Below are 18,647 nucleotides of genomic sequence, written 5' to 3' on the forward strand. Positions count from 1 at the left end.
TTTTTTTTTTTTTTTTTTTTTTTTTTTTTTCAGACCTAATCTCTACATCTCCCAACTTGTAAAAGAAGAAATTACTCAGAAAAAAACATATATTGTGACATTGTTTGTGGTTTCAATAAGTTGCCTTCATGATCATATGTTTCAAAAAAAAAAAAAAAATCCATTTAATGTGTTGTGTTTTTTGATCTCAGGATAAGCTTGCTTCCTCGAATGATTGATGCCAAGTATCTGGACATCATGGATTCCCAGTACATGTAGGACAGCTGAGCAACATTGTGAAAAGATGGAAGACAGAAGGGAACAGACCGACAATATTTAATGTACCCACGCGATTTCACCTGAAGCACCTAATAGTGACAGGGTTTCCACTTCTTTTCCATAAACCTCACTGTAACTCTAACTGCCTTCAATCTGAAGCATTTCTGCAGTTTAGTGTCACTCTCATAGGTAGAAAAAAAACATATATACACACAGATAAACATATATGTTTGTCACGTTTTAAATAAATACAAATGTTAGTTGTTTTATTCAGATATATTTTTAAATGAGGGTCACTTCTGTTGTAATGTTTTAAATCACATGCTGATGAGGTGACTTCACTGCAAGCAATTTGACAGAACAAACCATTTTAACACTTAAAAACGATCACCTCTCTTAAGCAGATGTTCATTTAGTTATGAAGCTTTTATTCTGATGAGTCACATGATGTATTATATGCTGTCATGGCTGTGACAAGTTGTTTTTTTTATTTAAATATTGGAGGGCCAAATAAAAAAACTTTTAACCCAACTGGTTTAGCACAATTTACCACAGTAAATTTATATGTTTCAAAGAGAAATATGCACAGACTTTTTTTAATTTTTATTTTTTATTTTTTGCACAATTCAAGTCTGAAAATACAAATCCATCCCACTGCAGGGCTCTTATAGTTTGGTGGAGGACTGCTGCGACTATTTTGATTTGAAAAGGACACCAATAGATGGCAGTGGAGGATCACACCTCATATATTCAAATTCCACCTTGTGCATGTGCGTGTGTGTGTATGTGTGTATGTGTAGTATCCATTGTAATACAGAGAAAAGGATATATCCATGGCAGCCTTCATCTTGTAAAAGAGATGGTGATAATGAAGTTATGACCACCCAGTTATTAAGCATGAGTGGTTTCCAAATGTCACCAGGTTTATATGATCAGACATCTAATTTGTTTCATGTGTTTGTTTTCCTGCACAGCCACTTTTCTAATCCAACACCTGCATTATTCGTCTGTTTTCATCAAAACTTTCATTAATACTGCAAAGTTGTCAGAGCAGCTGCTGTTTTCTATTCTGTCTGTACTCAGTGCTTTTCATATATATGTAGAAATGTGTGTTTGATGTGAACCTACAATAAAATTCAAAGCATTCACATTCACAAGCTGTTCACTATTAATGCCATGAAACAATAAAGTGGCTATTAAAACAATCAGAGAGAGCAGGAAGTAAGGGTTTTAATTCAAAGGATTAATTTGCTTAAAGAAAAATACCCTGTGTTGCATAAATTTTGTCATGCATCAAAAGGTAAAATGCCAAACAAATAAGAAAACCTATAAAATTCTAACATTCAAAAACTAAAGAAAGTATTACTGTTAGAAAATTAATTAGAATGTGATCTGAATTGAGGAAGAGAAAACTGAATTTGAAAAAAAAAAAAAAAAAGGAGATCCACAATATCAAAACACAACATGTTTCAAGCAGCTGAAATGTATTGAAATAAAAACGACATTTCTATTCAACAATTTGGCTTATTTTCATCAGGGAAGCAAGTCAGAAGTGTAAACAGGTTAGTTTTGTACACACAAAGACATAAAGCCACATGATGATACTTTTGATACACCAAAAATCAAACACGCCTTTGGCAAAATTAAATTTAATAAGTTTGCTTCCGATGGGCAATGAGAAAGCAATTATTTTAATGCTACGGAAAACAAAAGGAGCTGATCTGTTTTTGTCTGCATTTTATTTTACTTTAAAATGTCTTTTTCTCTGAATCTTTTGACATCTACTTGGTGATAGAGGGTTGGAAGGCCTCCTTGTTGCCCCCAATAGCTTTAAGAGGGGTGACAAGGTGCTCCTCCATGGAGTTTGAACATTCTCCCTGGATTTTCTCCAAATACTCTAACTTCATCTTTCAGAACAGCAGCATTTTTATAAGCTTGTTTAGTTATTTGGCTTTGCTAGATTGCCCTTTGGTGTGAATATGCACATGTCTGGTTTGTTGTGTTGTCTGTCTCAGTGCTGCCTTGTGATGGACCACTGAATGCCTTTTCCCAATTCCCAATAGGGAACCATGCAGGCCTGCAATCCTGACAAGAAATAAGCTGATATGGAAAGTGGGTGAATTTTCTTGCTGTACTGCTGAAATAAACATTTTATGTAAAAAATAATAATAATTGAAGTTCTTGAAACTCAAGCACTTACAAAAAGCATGAACGTGAATGTGTTGAATCCATATATTTACCCATAGTTTTTAGTAGCATATTTTACGAAACAATTTTTAATAGTTAATATATTTGATAGATTTAAAAGCTCAGGGTACTTTGCCCCTGACCCATGTCCACATCCCCTGCAGAGGGAAATAAATTTAAGTCATTTAAGTGAACTTGTTTTGCAGAGAAGAATTTCTTCCTGCATCCAAATAAAAGGGCAGATTTAAACAGGAAGCCTTAACGGTTGAAATCACACCATGATGACCTTCATGTGTAGCTCTTAAGTCTCAGATGAACAGCAATGTGAGCCATTTTCAGGAACGAGAGGAGAAATCCAGACAATCCTGCCATGGCTTCACTGAGATTGGTTCTCTAAAGGGATTTGAATCCCATGGGGGAAAAAAAAAAAAACGAGTCACAGATGATGCTACTGTCACAACCTCTTGGTCACCATAGAGATGCTGTCAATTAATTTGCCTTCACAGCAATCTTAAGTTTCGTTTGTCTGACAACTATATGGAACACCTCAGCCTTATCTGAGATCTCTGCTGAATAAATTGTGTTTATGTCTGGACAGGTAGTGCCCAGCATCTTCATTAGTCCTTTCCTGCACATTTCTAATGGCCTTTAGGTACCCGTATTGCCTTGTCTACCTGTCGTCTCCTGCACATTAAGGAGGTGTCACCAGCAGAGCCTGTGTGCCCCTGGTAGCCTCTCAAGTCAGAGAAATTCCAGCGTTCCTCTAGACTGCCTCCCTCCGACACCAGTCAGCTCAGCCCGATGATGCAGGACAGCTGGAGAAAATGAGCCTCCCTCCCCCAGACACATAAAGAGGAGCAGCTCATAATTATTAACTTGCATGAGTCCATAGAATCTATCTTTCTTATCAAAATGACAGATCATTTTGTCATGATTCAAAATGTGAACCAGTTTTACAGTAGAAAAAAAACCCAGAAACTGTATTTGGATTCTATGCAAGATAATGCAATTTATTCCTTGTGATTATTTGCTTTTTGCAAACTGAGGTAAAGTTCCATGACTTACTTGGAGCATTGGCCAGTTGAGTGGTGCAATTTGAGACAAGCCTCATCTATTAGACAAACAGTTTGCAATTTACTGCAGTTTATCTTTGACCTAAGCACTGTCCTGATCTGCAAAATAACCCCAAATAGTCACCTTTCCGAAATGACACTTAAACATATATGAGAACGAGAGGTTCACATTTGAAATATCATCTGCATAAAAAAGATGAAAGCTTCCACAACTACTGTTTTTTTTTTTCAATGCAACTCAGCAAATTTATGACTTGCACTGTTTCTTTCCAACAGGAAGACATTCTCCTTATCTATTTGCATCGCTTTGAACATTAGCATTTAGTATTTTACCTGAGGCCTCTCCTGCAGGTTTTAGGTTTTTTGTTTGTTTGTTTGTTTTTTTCCTGAGTACCACTCAGTGTCGCATCTGAGTAAACTTTCTGAGTTATCCAATAATCCAAAGACTCCAAACTTTCTTTCTTGAAAATAATTTCTCAACTCAACAATTAGATTGCAATTTTTTTATAACAGGTTTTTGTGCCTTAATAGCATATGTTTGTTGGTTACCCATTAGATTTTCTGAGTGTAAATGTGGCTTCAGCAATTTAGAGTATCACTAGTACTAAATGGCCTGTATTTGTACAAAAAAGGGGAAATTTAGGGACACTATCTAGTGAGCTATAAATATATATAATGTGGGATTGACTTACAAAGTTGTATAGACTAGTGAATATATTTGCAAATGTATTGTGAGGTTTGGTATGAAAAAAGCATAAAAAACAGGTGTCTGTTGTTTCATTATTTTAGTGAAATGGCATTTTCTTAAATAGCATAGTCTGCCATTTTGTATAAGTCATATAATTCAAACAACAATCCATAGTGAAACTTCAAATGTTTGAAAATGTACAACTGAGAGGGTTCTGCATATTTTTCAGACACAATTTTATACAAAGTCTCAGAGTTCTCATTGCAAGTGCAAAAGTTCAAAATGGATGGACTGACATAACTTTTGACCAACAAGTTAGCACCTTAATTAAGTCAGCAACTGAAAGACACTTGAACAAAATTCCAGACATTTCCAAAGTACATATGAACCCTTTAATTATAATACCCTAAATGACAATATACCCCTAATTATTGTTTTAAAAATTCAATTAGATCTGGCAGATCCAGACAAAATAAGTCAATTCTTAAAATAAAGTCATATGAAGACCAAGGTACTCCCCTAAAAGAGCAGAATATCGTATCTAAAGGGTTGTGTGTTCAAAAAAATGTTCCTTTAATCATACTAAAGAACATACAAAGTGACACAGGCTCTCTTGTGTGAGAGTTTGTCTGCATGTCTTAAACAGAGACGGCATCAGAAGGAAACACTCTTTTCGTCTGAGTATGTGTGAAGATGGCACCCCACAGAGAAGACAAAACAGAGCAGACTATTTTTGCTGTATTTTTTTTACACCGTATAACATAACTTATCGTATTTTTAGAATCACAGATGGTGAACTTGCTTGGTTATTTTAAATACTCAGCAATATTACATGGAGTCTGCTAATTCTTAAGCTTTGATGTTGATTAAGGAGAAACATTTGTATCCCTTCTTTGGTCAGCAGCCTCTGAGCTTAACACAGCCAACAATGGGACAGCACAAAAAGGACTTTCACACACAAATTAGCAAAGGCATTCTCACACATGCTCTCACCTCCAATATTCACACTTCTGCTTGCACTTCATTTTTATTACGCTCACACTTAATTCTTCAATGTTCTCCTTCAGTCTGGTGAGGAGAGGAAGCCTTTGCAAGGCAGGACTTATACACTCGCAGAGCCGACGAAAATCAAAATGGCTAAGGTGACAGCAAAGACACATATCTACTGCATGAGCTGTTGTAGCTCATAGAATCTCGCGTTAATAAGTAGGCTGATCAAGCCAAGCGCAGATGTCAGGATGAATTATCATCATGTAAGTCTGTCTGGTGTATCATTACTGACAATGGAGCTGTGACTTCTCATGTGCAGCCGGAGCAGGAGAGACCTGCTTTTAGTTCAATATGGGCTAAAGAACACTTTGAACAGGAAAAGAAGCCACCCAACACATACTAAAGTATAGTTGCACATAACAGCAGTTAGGTATTTAAAACCTAATGCAAAAAAGAAAAAAAAGAAAAAAATATATACCTGAATATCAAAGTAAGGACTTAGATTTTAAAGTCAGTGTTCAAGGGATACTGATGACTGATGGGATCAAGGTGCTTTGTGAAGAAAATTCTGACTTCATAAAACCCTCCACTGACAGCGTGTGGCGACCTTGACAAGATGGTGGGCATGAATAAGCTCATCAGTGAGTTGTGGAAATGGGGATGGGTGATATAATTAGAAGGCAATAACAGCAGAAGGACAGAAGCTGAGACGCACTAAGGAAGCAAAGACCTCCTGGTTCTCAGAGGAGCAGTTGAGACCTCAAAGGTTAGCACTAACAAGATATTGACCACAGGGAAGGTCAGGGGCTGCAGTGCTTTGTGCTGCGTCAGGACAAAGCGCTGCAGCTACTTTCCATGACCTCTATGATGAGTGACATGCAACATGGAGCCATTACTGCAATATGTTTAGCAAAAAATCACTATAAGTGGCTGCGGCTTGTACTGTAATCAGAAACTCTCTACTACACAATAACCAGGCATAACACAACATAACATCTGACAGATGAATGGAATAACACTTTTTATTTCAACATAATTATGATTATTAATATCATGTCTTGCTCTTTCTGTCTGCTTATCTAATTTGTGTTTTTCCTGACTGCATGAAAAGTGGTCAAGTCTGATTGAGCCAAACACTTTTCAGTGGGTGGGGAGGCAAAGAGGGAACGTTTTGTCCACAAAGTTGATCTGATGGAAGAAATTGGCAAGTTTGAAGATTTGAGCGAGTTTGACAAACAGACATCCCACAAGACTGCAGCTGCTGTGACATGTGCATTAAAGTTCCTATAATACCAGATGGACCAACTATGCAAACAGTACAAATGTTTAGCTGACGGAATATTCATAGATTTCACACCATGAAACCGAATAAATAACCGGATTAATAGGAAGCATGATTTCATTTCACTGTGAGAGCTCTGCATAATTTTCAACGACAAACTTTTACACAAAATCTCAGGGTTTTTATTGCAAGTGCAAAGGTTCAAAATGGATGGATTGACATAACTTTTGACCAACAATTTAGCATCTTAATTAAGTCAGCACCTGAAAGACACCTGAATAAAACTCTAGACATTTCCAGAGTGCATAGGACCCCTTTAATTATAATGCCCTAAATGACAGTATACTCCTAATTGTTGTTTTAAAAATTCAATAAGATCTGGCAGATCCAGACAAAATAAGTCAGTTCTTAATAATCGGTCATATGAAGACCGAATATGCAAACAGTGCAAATGTTTAACTGACAGAATATTCATAGATTTCACACCATGAAACCGAATAAATAACCAGATTAATAAAAAGCATGATTTCATTTCCAGGATATGGAAAAAAANTAGTACTAAATGGCCTGTATTTGTACAAAAAAGGGGAAATTTAGGGACACTATCTAGTGAGCTATAAATATATATAATGTGGGATTGACTTACAAAGTTGTATAGACTAGTGAATATATTTGCAAATGTATTGTGAGGTTTGGTATGAAAAAAGCATAAAAAACAGGTGTCTGTTGTTTCATTATTTTAGTGAAATGGCATTTTCTTAAATAGCATAGTCTGCCATTTTGTATAAGTCATATAATTCAAACAACAATCCATAGTGAAACTTCAAATGTTTGAAAATGTACAACTGAGAGGGTTCTGCATATTTTTCAGACACAATTTTATACAAAGTCTCAGAGTTCTCATTGCAAGTGCAAAAGTTCAAAATGGATGGACTGACATAACTTTTGACCAACAAGTTAGCACCTTAATTAAGTCAGCAACTGAAAGACACTTGAACAAAATTCCAGACATTTCCAAAGTACATATGAACCCTTTAATTATAATACCCTAAATGACAATATACCCCTAATTATTGTTTTAAAAATTCAATTAGATCTGGCAGATCCAGACAAAATAAGTCAATTCTTAAAATAAAGTCATATGAAGACCAAGGTACTCCCCTAAAAGAGCAGAATATCGTATCTAAAGGGTTGTGTGTTCAAAAAAATGTTCCTTTAATCATACTAAAGAACATACAAAGTGACACAGGCTCTCTTGTGTGAGAGTTTGTCTGCATGTCTTAAACAGAGACGGCATCAGAAGGAAACACTCTTTTCGTCTGAGTATGTGTGAAGATGGCACCCCACAGAGAAGACAAAACAGAGCAGACTATTTTTGCTGTATTTTTTTTACACCGTATAACATAACTTATCGTATTTTTAGAATCACAGATGGTGAACTTGCTTGGTTATTTTAAATACTCAGCAATATTACATGGAGTCTGCTAATTCTTAAGCTTTGATGTTGATTAAGGAGAAACATTTGTATCCCTTCTTTGGTCAGCAGCCTCTGAGCTTAACACAGCCAACAATGGGACAGCACAAAAAGGACTTTCACACACAAATTAGCAAAGGCATTCTCACACATGCTCTCACCTCCAATATTCACACTTCTGCTTGCACTTCATTTTTATTACGCTCACACTTAATTCTTCAATGTTCTCCTTCAGTCTGGTGAGGAGAGGAAGCCTTTGCAAGGCAGGACTTATACACTCGCAGAGCCGACGAAAATCAAAATGGCTAAGGTGACAGCAAAGACACATATCTACTGCATGAGCTGTTGTAGCTCATAGAATCTCGCGTTAATAAGTAGGCTGATCAAGCCAAGCGCAGATGTCAGGATGAATTATCATCATGTAAGTCTGTCTGGTGTATCATTACTGACAATGGAGCTGTGACTTCTCATGTGCAGCCGGAGCAGGAGAGACCTGCTTTTAGTTCAATATGGGCTAAAGAACACTTTGAACAGGAAAAGAAGCCACCCAACACATACTAAAGTATAGTTGCACATAACAGCAGTTAGGTATTTAAAACCTAATGCAAAAAAGAAAAAAAAGAAAAAAATATATACCTGAATATCAAAGTAAGGACTTAGATTTTAAAGTCAGTGTTCAAGGGATACTGATGACTGATGGGATCAAGGTGCTTTGTGAAGAAAATTCTGACTTCATAAAACCCTCCACTGACAGCGTGTGGCGACCTTGACAAGATGGTGGGCATGAATAAGCTCATCAGTGAGTTGTGGAAATGGGGATGGGTGATATAATTAGAAGGCAATAACAGCAGAAGGACAGAAGCTGAGACGCACTAAGGAAGCAAAGACCTCCTGGTTCTCAGAGGAGCAGTTGAGACCTCAAAGGTTAGCACTAACAAGATATTGACCACAGGGAAGGTCAGGGGCTGCAGTGCTTTGTGCTGCGTCAGGACAAAGCGCTGCAGCTACTTTCCATGACCTCTATGATGAGTGACATGCAACATGGAGCCATTACTGCAATATGTTTAGCAAAAAATCACTATAAGTGGCTGCGGCTTGTACTGTAATCAGAAACTCTCTACTACACAATAACCAGGCATAACACAACATAACATCTGACAGATGAATGGAATAACACTTTTTATTTCAACATAATTATGATTATTAATATCATGTCTTGCTCTTTCTGTCTGCTTATCTAATTTGTGTTTTTCCTGACTGCATGAAAAGTGGTCAAGTCTGATTGAGCCAAACACTTTTCAGTGGGTGGGGAGGCAAAGAGGGAACGTTTTGTCCACAAAGTTGATCTGATGGAAGAAATTGGCAAGTTTGAAGATTTGAGCGAGTTTGACAAACAGACATCCCACAAGACTGCAGCTGCTGTGACATGTGCATTAAAGTTCCTATAATACCAGATGGACCAACTATGCAAACAGTACAAATGTTTAGCTGACGGAATATTCATAGATTTCACACCATGAAACCGAATAAATAACCGGATTAATAGGAAGCATGATTTCATTTCACTGTGAGAGCTCTGCATAATTTTCAACGACAAACTTTTACACAAAATCTCAGGGTTTTTATTGCAAGTGCAAAGGTTCAAAATGGATGGATTGACATAACTTTTGACCAACAATTTAGCATCTTAATTAAGTCAGCACCTGAAAGACACCTGAATAAAACTCTAGACATTTCCAGAGTGCATAGGACCCCTTTAATTATAATGCCCTAAATGACAGTATACTCCTAATTGTTGTTTTAAAAATTCAATAAGATCTGGCAGATCCAGACAAAATAAGTCAGTTCTTAATAATCGGTCATATGAAGACCGAATATGCAAACAGTGCAAATGTTTAACTGACAGAATATTCATAGATTTCACACCATGAAACCGAATAAATAACCGGATTAATAGGAAGCATGATTTCATTTCACTGTGAGAGCTCTGCATAATTTTCAACGACAAACTTTTACACAAAATCTCAGGGTTTTTATTGCAAGTGCAAAGGTTCAAAATGGATGGATTGACATAACTTTTGACCAACAATTTAGCATCTTAATTAAGTCAGCACCTGAAAGACACCTGAATAAAACTCTAGACATTTCCAGAGTGCATAGGACCCCTTTAATTATAATGCCCTAAATGACAGTATACTCCTAATTGTTGTTTTAAAAATTCAATAAGATCTGGCAGATCCAGACAAAATAAGTCAGTTCTTAATAATCGGTCATATGAAGACCGAATATGCAAACAGTGCAAATGTTTAACTGACAGAATATTCATAGATTTCACACCATGAAACCGAATAAATAACCAGATTAATAAAAAGCATGATTTCATTTCCAGGATATGGAAAAAAAACAACAACTATTTTTTACCCTAAGGTAAAAATTCAACACAGTTAGGTTTATTTGACAGGGAGAGACAAACCTTAACATAGACAAACTGAATCCCATGCTTAATTCATAGTGCTTGTAGTGTTAGCTAATTTGTAGCACTTTTCAAATAAGGGGCAGTAAGGGGCAATTGAGAAATTACTTCAACAACTTATGTTTACAGCACTAAAAAAGGACAAAAGCTTACGAGGTCACATTTTTAAAATATTCTAAAGAGAGTCAGACTGCATATTTTTGAGATTCTAAAAAAAAAAACAAAAAAAAAAAACAACTAAATCAGCATCTGATTACTCATAAATCAGGGTCATCGTGGTGCCAGAAGTGTAAATGCCGCAGCAGTAACCCGACATACAGCGGGCCCATATGTCAGCACTGCAGGGAATCAAACCGATGTCACTATGCTGTCCAGTATGTGTGTGTTTGTGTGTAGAGCTGGTTGTTACTTAGGTTCTTAAAAACTGCAGGTAGGAGCAGATGTCTCCTTCCCGGCTCTAAACAGGTGGACATGAAAGGCTAAAATGATTCCACAGGATAAACAAATCAGTCAAGTAAAAGTTTTAACTAAATTACCTAAATATGGCAAAACTGGTTGCAAATCTCAAATCTCGTCTTTTTAACTTCCACATGCAGTTAAGAATCAGCTTAAATAAGTATTCTTCCTGGCTGAATGTGAAACTTAAAATTGAACAACGCTACTCATTCTGTTAGAAGGCTCTTGTGACCTCAAAATACAGACGTTTTTTTTATGACAAATACAAGCTGTTGTTACTCATCAAAGCTCTGTGATACTGGACCTCTCCAAAGAATATCATCCAACCCATCTGTTTCCCTCTTTAATGGATCCTGAAAAAAGGTAATGCTGCAGAAAACTGCTTGTTTACAAATCATAGTGATGAGAGCAGAGGAAAGAGGAAATTCATGAAATCACAGATAAAACATTTTTGATGAGGATTTTTTCTTCAACATGTGAACCAACCTGTTTTCTTTACTGACTTAGATTTTTTATTATATATTTTTTTGTTTTGTTTTGATTGATTTTTTTTTTTAAATAAGCACATGCTTTGAGGTTTCTAATAAAAAAAAAATATCTTAGGACACAGAGCCTCATATATTTATTTATTCAGACTCGAAACTCAAGATATTTAGAAACTGAAGTGTACCAGCAGACAACAGGCAAAATAGTGGCAAGCAGATTCACACAAAGGGAAAATATGAAAACAAAAAGTTAAAATAAGAGACTGTACAGGAAGGGCACATTTATAAAATGAGAAAAATACTGTGCAGGTTTTTAAAACAGCACACTTAGATTAACAAAAATGTAAAACTGAGTAAGATGAATCAAAATATAAGTGCATTAAAAACACATTCTGATTACAAGAAATTACAAAAACTGTACATTTATGTGATGTAAAGACTTATTGAGTTGGTTTGTGGAATATCACGAGTTTGTTTGGACCAGTGATGGTTGTAAAGTCCAGCAGCTGCTGGGAGGATTAGCTGCATTAATGCTCCTTTGTGCACCTAGGATGAAGCAGTCTGTCCCCTGGCTGAAGAAGAGACTCCTCTCAGTATTCTGCAGCTTTCATTGGAATTATATTTCATTGGTTAACACATAGCAACACATTTTTGTGAAGTGAAAGGAAACAAAAAAGGGGGGATTTTAAATTATTTACAAAAAAAAATATTCAGTGTGGTGCTCATTTGCATCCATCCCATTTTGACACCAAAAGTTAAAATTCAGACACAGATGCAACATTTCTTTGTGGTGTAATTCTAACAGTGAACAACAGCTTTAATGCAGCTTTAAAATCATGATGATGTGAAAAGTCCATTTTCCAGCCAGGAGAGAGAAGCCGGTCAGAATTAATGGGAAGATGATGCTGGATAATAGAAAAGGCAGGGTTTGAGGTTGCAGAAGACTCGAGACTGGGTCAAAGGAGAACCTACCCCAGTAGTTTTAAATATACAACCAGAGCTACAATGCAATGGTTCAGATCAAAACATTTTCATGTCAGTCCAGATCCTGCTGACAAATATGTGTACCTTTCCATGTCACCCTTTTCTCATATTCACGGTCGCAATGCATTTGAAACCCATGTGTCAGTTTTCTTTCACATCTGATATTTGCACTAATTTGCTCTTTTGTGATTTAACCTCTTCTGCTAGACACCTGGTTGTTTTAGGTGTCACTGAAAAAAATCCAAGGATTATTATAAGATTTTAAATTCCTTGAACCAAACTAAAAGTAAAAAATCAAGTCCAAATACTTGCTCCAGATGGTCCTGCTGTGGTGCTTAACTCCAACTTTTTGGTTCAACTTCAGTAGCAACACGTAGTCACTGACATATCGGTCCAGAAAAGTTTCCAAAGTACTTTGTAATGCTTTTGGATGCCAGTGAACCACAGTGGGAGCCATTATTCACCATTAGGGAAAAGATGGAACAGTGGTAAACATTCCGTAGGAGCCAAACCTACCATTATCAGTACAACACTAAAAGCTCATCCAGAACGGCATCTAAGAGCACTGCAGACCTCACTTTCCTCAGGTAAAATCAGTGTTAAAGATTTTGCATGTCAACTGCATGAATGTAAATGATACCAGGTCCTTTCTGAAATAGAGATTGTAGATCTCAGCAAGGCTTTTTATCTGGTCAAATAAAGATCAGTATTTTAAGAGAAAGACTGAGCAAAAGACACATTTGTGGGAGAGTTTCAGGGCCAAAAGTCATTGTTATTCAAAAACAGTACACTTCCCAAGAACAACTTAAAGATCCTCCCTCATTTGGATAAATATGTGAAATAGAAAAAAAAAAGTGAGTGATGGTGATTCTGTAATTGATGGAACAATAGGTTCTCCTCTTATGATTCCAAAAAGGAGGATATTACTAATTGAAACACACTTGAATTACGCAGCTGGGTAATGTTCCAAGATACACGAAAAAGTCCAAATCTAAATGTTTTTCAAAAACAAAATAACATTTTTGGAGTTGTCAAAGTCTAGGCATGTATGTACCATAATTAAAATGCATTAGCATGTCCTTCAAAAGGCAGTTCATGCTCAAAAACCATCTAGCATGGCTGAAATAAAACAATTTTTCTAAGAATAGTGGGTCAAACTTCCTCATCAGTGATGTCAAAAACGCTCTGCCAAACATTGCAAGTTGGCATAAGCAGTTTTTCCTTTTCAACTAGAAAAGCTTTGCTCAAAAATGTTATTTTGAAAAACACTTTTTTTATCTAGTATTGAGCCATGGCCACTGCAGACAGGCACAGCTCTTTTGTTATTGTAATGTGTTTTATTTGTTGACTTGTTATGAATAAGTATTATCAAATCAAATTCTGAAAACAATGTTAAAATGTATGAATAGTAATTTCAAATCCACTGCCATCAACTGGCCACAGAGAAAAAAAAAAAAAAACCTTTTTCCATTTTTCCTTTTCACTTCCCCTTTAATTTTGTGTTAAAGAGACAAGTTAAAGGAATATGAAACTGTTCATTTGCATTCATTGTTGGGCTGTAAAGGAAAGATGTAGAGTCCCAACTTGCTCCCTCTTTTTCCTGAGAAAATAAATCTTTTCCCAGAGGAAAAAACATTGCAGTGTTCTCTAAACGTCTGTATCAAACAAGATATAAAAAAAGAGTATCTAGTTATCCAAAGCATGCAGATCTTTTAAAGAGGCTGCAACCATCATTAACTCTTTTTAGACTAATTAAAAGAGTTTAGTTTGAAAAAAAGGTAAACAATAATAATAAAAAAAACACTATATATGCTTCTTGCTGACAGAAGTTCTCAAAATCTAACCTGCTTGTGCAACAATGAGCAGCAAGCAGTTGTCCACTGTTGATACAAGCTCATCCAGTAGACATGAGTGCTGAAAGTCAACGACTTGGTGTTATCTGCTGGGATTCTTTTTTAATAAATTTCAACGATTAAATAAAATTGACAGCATTGTTTCATAAGTTAGATCAATTATGCATACTTTGAATTGAATTTGCTTTTTAAGTAAAGTGCCGTGAGATGACATGTGTTGTGAATTGTAGCTATGAAGTAAATTGAATTAAATAATCTTTTTGTTTTTTGACAACATTTTTAAAGCATCCCTTTGTAGAATCAAACCTTATTGGAGTTATCAAAGTGGGATTTTTTCGCTTTAAGTTCCTTAGTCAGTAGGTAAACCATGTAGCACCAGGTGGCATAAACAGCAATCTAATTAGGGCTGCACATTTTAGCATTTGCCTTCGAAACATTCATCATAAAATAACTAATATGACTAATTATGAACAAACTAATAATTATCCAATTTCATCCACAAAAGAAAATGTTTGGGGCGTTCTTTAAGAGCAGCAGCTTTCGTTTCCTGCCAAGGCAATGCCTGGTGTTGTGGGATGCCTTCCTTCAAGGTTCCTGATAGGTACTTTTCCTCGAACCTACATAAAGAACCACAGACAACGTATATGAATTTTATGACAAAGCTTTTGCAAAAGGAGAAATCTCCATCAACAGCTTCTCCAAGCCGTTCACAGAGAGTTCTGGTCTGCCTCCGCGTGAGCCCCTGTTTTATTGTCAAAGCAGAACAGCCAGAAAAAAACAACAGAGGTCGTAAAACATTTAACCTAAACAAACCAGCAACTCAGTTCCAGGTGTGATAACTGATCTACGGTCTGAGCCCAGTTCAGCTCTAGGTCAAACTATACAAGAGACAAAATACGACTGCTCACAGGCAGTTAGGAGGTATTCTGGTTGATAAGAATTAAGGTCTGAGAAACACAGGGTTAACTGTTTCACATGAAGATGAAACAGACAGTCCTGACCTCAAGGTTAGTTCATACACACATAAGGAAGAGAACACTTTAAACAGAAAATCACAATAATCTATAGACTGAATGTGAACTAAAGTAATAACAAAATGATAATACCGAAAATTCTCTAACAGTTCCTTTGTTCTGACTTCCTGGATTATTACACACATTTAAAGATACACACATTCTACAATCTACATCTTACTTAGGAAATATGCTATTTGATTGTGTTGCAGAACGGCACTGTGTGCCTACAAAATTCACAGCACCAATAAGACCAATATGTTCAAATTATTTAAATGTTACACATCTGTTTTCTAGCTAAAGGGGTTGTGACAGCCCAGAAAAGTATTCCTTGGTAGTATCACACTTTTAGTTGCTTTAGTTATTATTTTAGTTGCATCTTATACAAGTTTATACAAAGCAATGTAAAAGGTTTTGTGTTGCTATCATGAGGAGACATAGCCACTATGACATTTTCTCTTCCCAAAAAACATCTTGGACTCTCCATCCCCTCAGATTTGGCATGTCCACATCTTTCCACTGTTTGATATGTCACAAGTAACTGTGAATATTATCTGCATAATTAGAATGCAGCACTGCATTCATGCAATGTCAAAAACCGTTCAACAACTGTCTACCCTTTTCCTCTGGCAAGCTCTCTACCCCACAACGTCCAAGTGGGGGAGTGAGTGACTGGACAGTTCAAGACATGGAGATAACAAATTATCAAAACAGGTCGGAAGGGACTATAAATATGAGGACTGACAAGAGTCAGGTGACAAATGCAAAAGCTCAGAAAAGCATGAAACTGAGGTAAAAATGTATCATTAATGTATCTATTTGACTAAATATTACTAATAAATAAAACTCATTAAGGTAGTTCTCATAGTTAAAAAAGCAAAGAGATGTCATTTATATTTCTGTAACGTGCTTGAGATAAAGTATTTTTTTTATAGTTGATTAAATTTTGTCTTTGGAAGATCTTACAGTCAAATGAACACTCAAAAAACAACGAACGCAGCCACAGAATACAGCTAAAAAAAACTCTTTAAAACTGTTAATAAATAAAGCATTCACATGGAGCTTTGGGATTAACCAAGTTTCATTAATAAAATATTAAATCAATCTACTGGCCATTGCTGTGAACAAGTATTTTCCTCTTTACAGTACCTGCAAATAATAATATCGACAGTACTGATAGTACTGATACTACTATTTATATTATCAGTAGGACATCTGTCCGTGCTGATAGATATCAATGAGTTTGCTTATCTGTTCCTGAATATCAATGACATGATTTGTTCCTTTTTTTAAGATTTTATGTTGTCTGACATGTTTCTACACAAGTGATTTCTTGATTCTGCAGTTCAGGCAGTAACCTGGCCTGATTTTAGCCTCAGAAACTGAATCACTAAATTTTACTGACATCGAATTTATGATAAAACAACAAGGGGTTTTTGCTATCACATAGCCGCAGGCTGGTTTGGAGAGCTTTTTTTCTCTTATTTAATGAAGTCATCATTTTAAAATGTCCTCAATATTTTATTGGACTGACTACAGTTTTGTTTGTGGTACACACCACTGTGGCATCAGCTCAACAAGCTTCTGCAAGGTCACAAAAAAAAAAAGTTCCCATCCAGAGTTCTATTATGTTTTTGCCAATATCTTGTACAGCTGATGGGAGAGTTGGACCATTGTGCAAATTCTTCTTCATCGCCTGACCTACTGCAGCAACCTGTGATCATAACACTGACCCCACAGTGAGGATGCATCAACTTTGATTACTATGCAAAGTTGTACTTTCTATAGCTTTTATGACTTTTTACCATTTGGTTTTACCCTAACCCCATTTTAGTATATCCTTTATTTGTTTGATGGTTGCTAATAATTTTACCTTTCTATAATAGCTCTATATCTTCTCCTCGACCACAGTAAGAAATAAGAAGCTATCTTCTAAATCAGCCGGTGTTGGATAACTTGTTGCGAGCTGAAACAAAGCCACCAGTCTGAATTATTGATACCTGTCTGGTGTGTAAATCCAGATGGTGACTTCGTGGGCATACAACACATGTATAAATTACAGCAGCCATGCAAGCTAGGCTGTGGCAGGTAATAACAAAAATGGAAAATATATAACATTTAAAAAATGCAAGAAAATATATTGAACATAAATAGCAAAAGCTTAAATTCTAAAAGGCAAACTGAGACTAACTGAAACTGAGAGGGCAATGCTAAATCTAGCTGCTGTTTATGAGATCTTGTGAAAGTCTGATATACAGACACCAGGGTATAAGAAGTAGTCTTAGCAAAAAAAAGAAAAAAAAACCTCAATATGTGTTTTGAATAGCCAATGTGCCCAACATAATAGTAAATCAAGATGTCTGCTTTTCTTGTTGCCGTCTAATCAGGTCAGAGTGGTTTTGTTCTACAAAGAGAGTCTGAGCAAGTTTCCATTTAAGTGTGAAGATTTACTCTATGCGTATCCGTCTACGCTGCAGTAAAAGTCCTCCATTTCCTAACCCAATTGTGTCTAGGTGATTTATTCAGTGACCAGTGCAGCCAGTACTTTGTGATGTCATGTCAGTGGAGCAATACAGGGAGCAGAGGAAAGGGAACACGAAGAGAAATATGCAAAGAAAAAGGAAAGACAAACGTTATGCAAGGCTCTGATTTTTTTTTTTTTTTTCTGCTTCCACTGACTTGATTAGCACTCCGTTCACTCCTGCTGTCATCCTGCTTTAACATCTCAAGCTGGAGTTCATTAGAAAAATGAGAGGAAATGTCAATGAGAAACAAGTCACCCACTAATGCAATCAGACACGCCAAAACTCACTCTGTATCCTTCCATGGTTCCTTCAGACACACACCGATGAATACACATAAAAACAAGCCTCATCTGGAGCAACAGCAATGAGACTTGGTTTCAGCAAGACTTTTCTTTTTAACATTTGAATACAAAGACAAAAATTCAAAGGAATATGGCTTTCAATATTTTGAAATTTGTATAACAATTTCAACATATTATATAAATGCTGTGATACTGTGAAATCAGCATGTTTTTATTGAAGGTTCATAGACATTCAGCATGTCTATGAAGAGACTCTCCTGTCTACACATAAATAAAGCCATGCTGAAGCATCAAACTTTCACCAGTCACCACATTCAGTTCCATCCAAAATGTTTTTTTTTGTTTTGTTTTTTTTTCACAGTTACCAGCAGGCTGCACAAACAACAACATCTGAAGTTAAATATGAACACCTGGCTAAAACTTGAGCATCTTCTCCCAGCATTTTTTCACCAAACACCCAAAATAAATTAACCTGAGAGCAAATCAAAAAAAGAAAACCTTATAAAACTCAAATGCACACTTTTCATAGCATTTTGAATCATGTTTTAAACATGTGTGAAGACATTTCCACTTGCCATAAACGTAAAATGACAAGATGGGACAA

At 36.1% G+C, this 18,647-nt stretch overlaps 1 protein-coding gene across 2 annotated transcripts in view; it reads left to right on the forward strand.

Moving 5' to 3' along the window:
- LOC106956414 (sodium bicarbonate transporter-like protein 11) overlaps positions 1 to 1,468 on the forward strand; it is a 37,741-nt gene extending 36,273 nt beyond the window's left edge. The window contains exon 20 of one of the 2 annotated variants that reach the window (XM_015047237.1): positions 192 to 1,427. In XM_015047237.1, the coding sequence (XP_014902723.1) occupies positions 192 to 258 (67 nt within the window). In that variant the 3' untranslated portion in view covers positions 259 to 1,427. Of the gene's footprint in view, positions 1 to 191 lie in introns of both variants that reach the window. The other variant, XM_015047238.1, reaches the window with a different exon arrangement.
- The last annotated feature ends 17,179 nt before the right edge of the window (positions 1,469 to 18,647 follow it).

The sequence above is a fragment of the Poecilia latipinna genome, unplaced genomic scaffold (genome assembly GCF_001443285.1).
Source record: "Poecilia latipinna isolate Pla-1442-1.1 unplaced genomic scaffold, P_latipinna-1.0 Scaffold815, whole genome shotgun sequence".
Lineage (NCBI taxonomy): Eukaryota > Metazoa > Chordata > Actinopteri > Cyprinodontiformes > Poeciliidae > Poecilia > Poecilia latipinna.